Below are 4741 nucleotides of genomic sequence, written 5' to 3' on the forward strand. Positions count from 1 at the left end.
CCCTTTGAGCCTCCTTCCCCCCGCACTGCCCTCCTGGGGTTGGCTCTGGGGGCCTCGCATCCTGGAGACTAGCGCTCTTTTGCTCACCGCTGGCACTGGGGGCCCAGCTGGCTGCACTCTCGGTCTTCGATAAGTCATCGTGTCATTATCCGCCTCGGGTTTGCACATGGCCTTTGCACACAGCATTTGCAGACCGTGCGCGCCCCCTCCGCATAGCATCCACCGTCAGGGCCAGGCTCGCACAGCGCCCAGGCCTCGTGTCGCCTGTGTCAGCGGCAGGAGTGGAAAGGGGTGCGGAGGGCCCCTCAATTCTCAGAAGCATGTCGCTTTTGCTCCTGTGCCGCTAGCTATGACTCTGTCACGGGAGTGGGTCTGGTGCACGTGGAGCTGCTCTCGCATGTCCTGGGAGGCGGCATAAGGTGGCTCCAGCGTCCCCGCCCTCTGGCCACACGGAGTCTGTGGCTTCTCTTGGCCCCCATCTTTTCGCCTGTGAAATGGGGAGAGGAGAGCCCAGGTTTGCAGCCGGCGTGAGGAGTAAACGGGAGGTTGGTTTGGGGCGGCCTGTGAAGGGGGCTCACGTGGGCCCCGGAGGCAGCGCCCTCTGTCTTGCAGCATCCTCTTCGCGGACATCGTGGGCTTCACGGGCCTGGCGTCGCAGTGCACGGCACAGGAGCTGGTGAAGCTGCTCAACGAGCTCTTCGGCAAGTTTGACGAGCTGGCCACGGTAAGCACAGCCGCGCGTTCCCGTGTCACTGGAACTGGGTCTGATCCCGGCTACCCGAGAGCTGGGTGTGTCCAGCACACCCCTGTCACCTCGTGTCAGCTCACTGCTCAGCAACCAGTTCCTGGGCCGCGCGTTGGGCTTGGAGGTGAGAAAGCGTTGCACCTGCCCACGGATGCCCACGGGGCTGAGGCCCAGGACCGGCCTGCCTTTGGGGATGGCGCTGGCTGTCACAGCCCCTCGCCCAGCTGGCCTTGGTGGAAGGCTCTGGAGCGGGCCTGAGCCGGCCTTCCTGTCTTGCTCTCGGGCTTAGCGGGAAAGTGTGAGTTCCATCCTGAAGCGTGATGCTACTGCTACAGTTTTGTGGATGCTTTTTATCAAGTTGAGGAAAGTCCGTTTTATCTTCACTTTGCAGAGTTTCTGTCAGAAACGGTTGCTGGATTTTGTCCAACGTTTGAGCGTGTCCATTGGGACGATCCTGTGGCTTTTCAGTTGTGGCCTGCTAGTGTGAATGATGTCGTTCAATGGCGGGTTGCCGGGACAGCCCTGTACTCCTGGGACCGGCTGGCCTGGGCATGCCGCGTCGTCCTTTTCACGTACTGCTGGCTTCGACTTGCTAACATTTTATCCAGCACCGTTCCGTCCGCGATCCTGAGCGGAGCTGTGCTGTGGCTTTCTCTTCTTGCCTTGTTTTTGCATGACGTCAGGGTGACACTTGCGTTGCAGGAGGGCTCAGGGGCGTTTCCTCCCGTTTAGATTTCTGGGAGGGGATGCGTGGCATAGGTATCCCTGCTTTCCCAGACGCGATGGGATTTAGCGGCGGCTCCCCCCGGGCCCGGAGTTCTGCTTGTGGGAGTTTTTAACTGCTCTTCATTCGATTTCTTTAAACAGGACTGGTCAGGTTATCTTGTTTTTGTCTTCGAATGAGCTGGGTAGTTCTTTTTTATCTTCCAGGGAATCTGCCCACTTGTTGTCAAACTTATTAGAATGAAGTGGTTCGCGCTGCTTCTTGTTTTCCATTTGACAGCCGTAGCGATGTCTCCCTGCCCGTTTGTGGTTTTGCTAGTTTGTGTCTTCTTTTTTTCCCCTGCTTATTCTAGCTACAGGTTCATCAATGTTATTGATTTTCATGAAGAAGTTGCTTTGGGTTTCATTGATTTCTCCATTCTTGTCTCCATTCAGTTTCCTGTCTGATTCGTATTATTTTGCTTCTTTTGCTTCTTTTGGTTTTAAGTTGCTTTTTGTTTTGTAGTCTCTTAAGGTAGAAGCTGAGGCCGTTGACATGAGATATTTTTTCTCTCGTTAAATGTTCAGCTTGTTGAACTTCCCTGACTTACCGCTTAGCAGCATCCCCCAAATTTTTAACTTGTGTTTTTATTTTTATTCAGTTCAGAATACTTTCTAATTTCCTTTTTGATTTTTCTTAGACCCAGTGGATTATTTAGAGGTTTTTTTTTGAGGGGGGTGGGGGAAGATTTTTCAAAGATCTTTCTGCTTTTTAATTCAAATTTAATCTATTGTGGTTAGAAAGCAATTTTTTTGACTTGAATCCTTTTCAATTTATGGCCCAGAAATAGTCTACTTTGGTGAACGACCCACATACACTCAAAAATAACGTGTCTCCTGCCCTTCTAGAATTCTCGTGCTCCCAGGCCTTCCGTGAACGTCCTCAGCCAGCTGGCCTGCTGGGGTAGGGTCCCCACGTCTCGGGATCTTCAAGCTTTCCCGGCCGCTTGCTCGGTGACTGAGGGACAAGCCGGAGCCCTGGCCGTGGCCACGGTCCCCATTCTCCTGTCATTGCTGCCGGCCTCTGCGTCACGCGTCCCAAGCTCCGTTATTAGGTCCGTAAACACGGAGGGTCGTGTTTGGAAAAAACTCAACCACCCTTTTCCAAATACTTTTTATGCCCCCGTCCCTGTTCCCTCAGGGACACCCGTTGTCCCACAGCTCAGCTGACCGCGTTTTGCTTTTTGGGTCCTTTTTCCTTGTTTCATTTTGGACAGTTGCTCCTGCTGCGCTCGTAGTGCTGTGGTCTTTCCTCCTGCCGTTTGTCCGTCCGTGCAGCTGCTACCCACACAGCAGTCCCGTCTCCAGAAATTCAGTTTGGGTCTGTGCAGGTGACTGGGAGGAAACCCCCAGTTTAGGTGGCCTCATTCCCTTCTGTTTATTGCTTTTTCCTTTGTTCCTTTGTGTGCTGATGGTGTTGGATAGATTTAAAATACATTCTGTGATCTGCCCGAGCCGCGTACCGTGGAGCACGTGGGGGGTGTATTCATGCTTTGCTGTCTCGTCGTGTGCCCAGTGTGGAGGACGTGGGGCTGTCATCGTGGGGCCTGGAGAGGCATACACAGCTGCGCTGCAAACACATCTCTCCTCACTGAGGTCCCCACGGTGGTTAGACAAACACAGTGTTTGCCTTGGTCTCCAGGGTGCTGCTTTGCACCTTGCCCACGGCTGATGGCTGCAGATGGCACAGTGCTTTTGACCTTTCCCCCATTTATCAGATCCATTTTAGATTTACATTTGCTCTGATGTCCATGTATGTTTGAGAAGCCAGTCACGTCCCTTTGAACTGATGGGGAAGCACCTGTCTGGGGCTCAGTCTCGTTCTACCACCTGTTGGGGGGTGGGCCCTTCTCCGATGCCAGCTTTCTCAGTGGGCAAGTGAGCGGGCTACACGAAGCAGGTGTCTCTTTGGCTGGTTCCAGGGCGCCGTGTGCCAGCCATGGGGATGAGCCTGAGTCCTGGCCTCTTGTCGGTGAGCTGCCTGGATAGGTCCCGGCCCCGCTTTGCAGGATGACGGGCGGTGAAAGCCCGTCCTGGGCTCTGATCACGACTCCGGGTTCTGCTTCTGGCGAGAGCCTGTCACACTGCTGGGCCCCCACGGCTGCTGCTCAGGCCGGGCTGGGGTCCAGAGCTCGACTGGGGCCTACAGACCCACCCCGGAGGCATGGCCTGAGACGACCCCCCCGACCCCCCTCTCCCCGCAACCGGTGTTCCAGGGCTCTGTCCTCACCTCCTGCCACTCCTGTCCCTCCAGGCCGGCCCCTCCTCCCCTCCTCCTTGCTTCCTGTGCTCAGGCGGCAGGGACTCTGGTGCTGACTTCCAGTATTTACAGGGAAATTTTATAATCTAAAACACCGAAACCAATGAAAAACAACCTTTTTGGTCTCTAAAGCTTGCAACAGAGCCAGGACACTTGAGAGTAATAAAACCAGACGATGTGCTAACATTTTACTTCCCCTGTCTGTGCTGGGCAGTGTGGGGCCTGTGGCGGGGCCTGGCCAGGGAGGACGTGGCTCTGCGTCTCACAGCCCCCGACACCAGGCTGTAACTCTGCGTGGCGCGTGTGTGGCGTGTGTGTGTGTTGACCATCCTGCTCTGATGGCTGCTCTGTGGGAAGCCTGGCTGGAAGGGCATGGTGGACCTTGTCTGCCCGTCACCTACTAGATGTGCTTACTCGGAGCCTGGCCTCGCTGGGAGTAACCGGTGGGGGGTCTAGCATGTTCCGGAGGGCTGTCACATGCGAGCCTCCTTGCTGGTCAGCAGTGGCCTGTGCCAGCCCTGCCAAGGGGGAGGAGCTGGCTCTGGGCAGCTCCCCCATGCTGCACGGTCTTTGGGGTTGGCGTGTGAGCTGCTGGATGGGTGTGGACCCCTGCCTGGAGGGGGCCTGGGTGCAGGTGTGGGGGAGGCGTGGCTACCCCAGCGTCACCCTGGTCACAGCCAGGGGGGCTGCCCCCACCCAAGGCTGCTCTGCCCACGGGGCGTCCCCTGGGAGGGCGGGGGCCCTGGGCTCTGTGCTGATGGCATCTACAGGTGCCAAAGGGCAGGTGGCCGGCCCAGGAGCGTCCCTAACACACCACCGCCCTCTCGCCCGAAGGAGAACCACTGCCGCCGCATCAAGATCCTGGGGGACTGCTACTACTGCGTGTCCGGCCTCACGCAGCCCAAGGCCGACCACGCCCACTGCTGCGTGGAGATGGGCCTGGACATGATCGACACCATCACGTGAGTGCCCGC

At 56.7% G+C, this 4741-nt stretch overlaps 1 protein-coding gene across 1 annotated transcript in view; it reads left to right on the plus strand.

Annotated features, from left to right (window-relative positions):
• The window catches only part of ADCY1 (adenylate cyclase 1), a 37335-nt gene that overhangs the window by 11350 nt on the left and 21244 nt on the right, over positions 1–4741 (plus strand). The window contains exons 4-5 of the mRNA XM_025046483.1: positions 613–724; positions 4602–4729. Of these exons, the coding sequence (XP_024902251.1) occupies positions 613–724; positions 4602–4729 (240 nt within the window). The remainder of the gene's footprint in view (positions 1–612; positions 725–4601; positions 4730–4741) is intronic.

This window comes from Pteropus alecto, unplaced genomic scaffold (assembly GCF_000325575.1).
Source record: "Pteropus alecto unplaced genomic scaffold, ASM32557v1 scaffold214, whole genome shotgun sequence".
Lineage (NCBI taxonomy): Eukaryota > Metazoa > Chordata > Mammalia > Chiroptera > Pteropodidae > Pteropus > Pteropus alecto.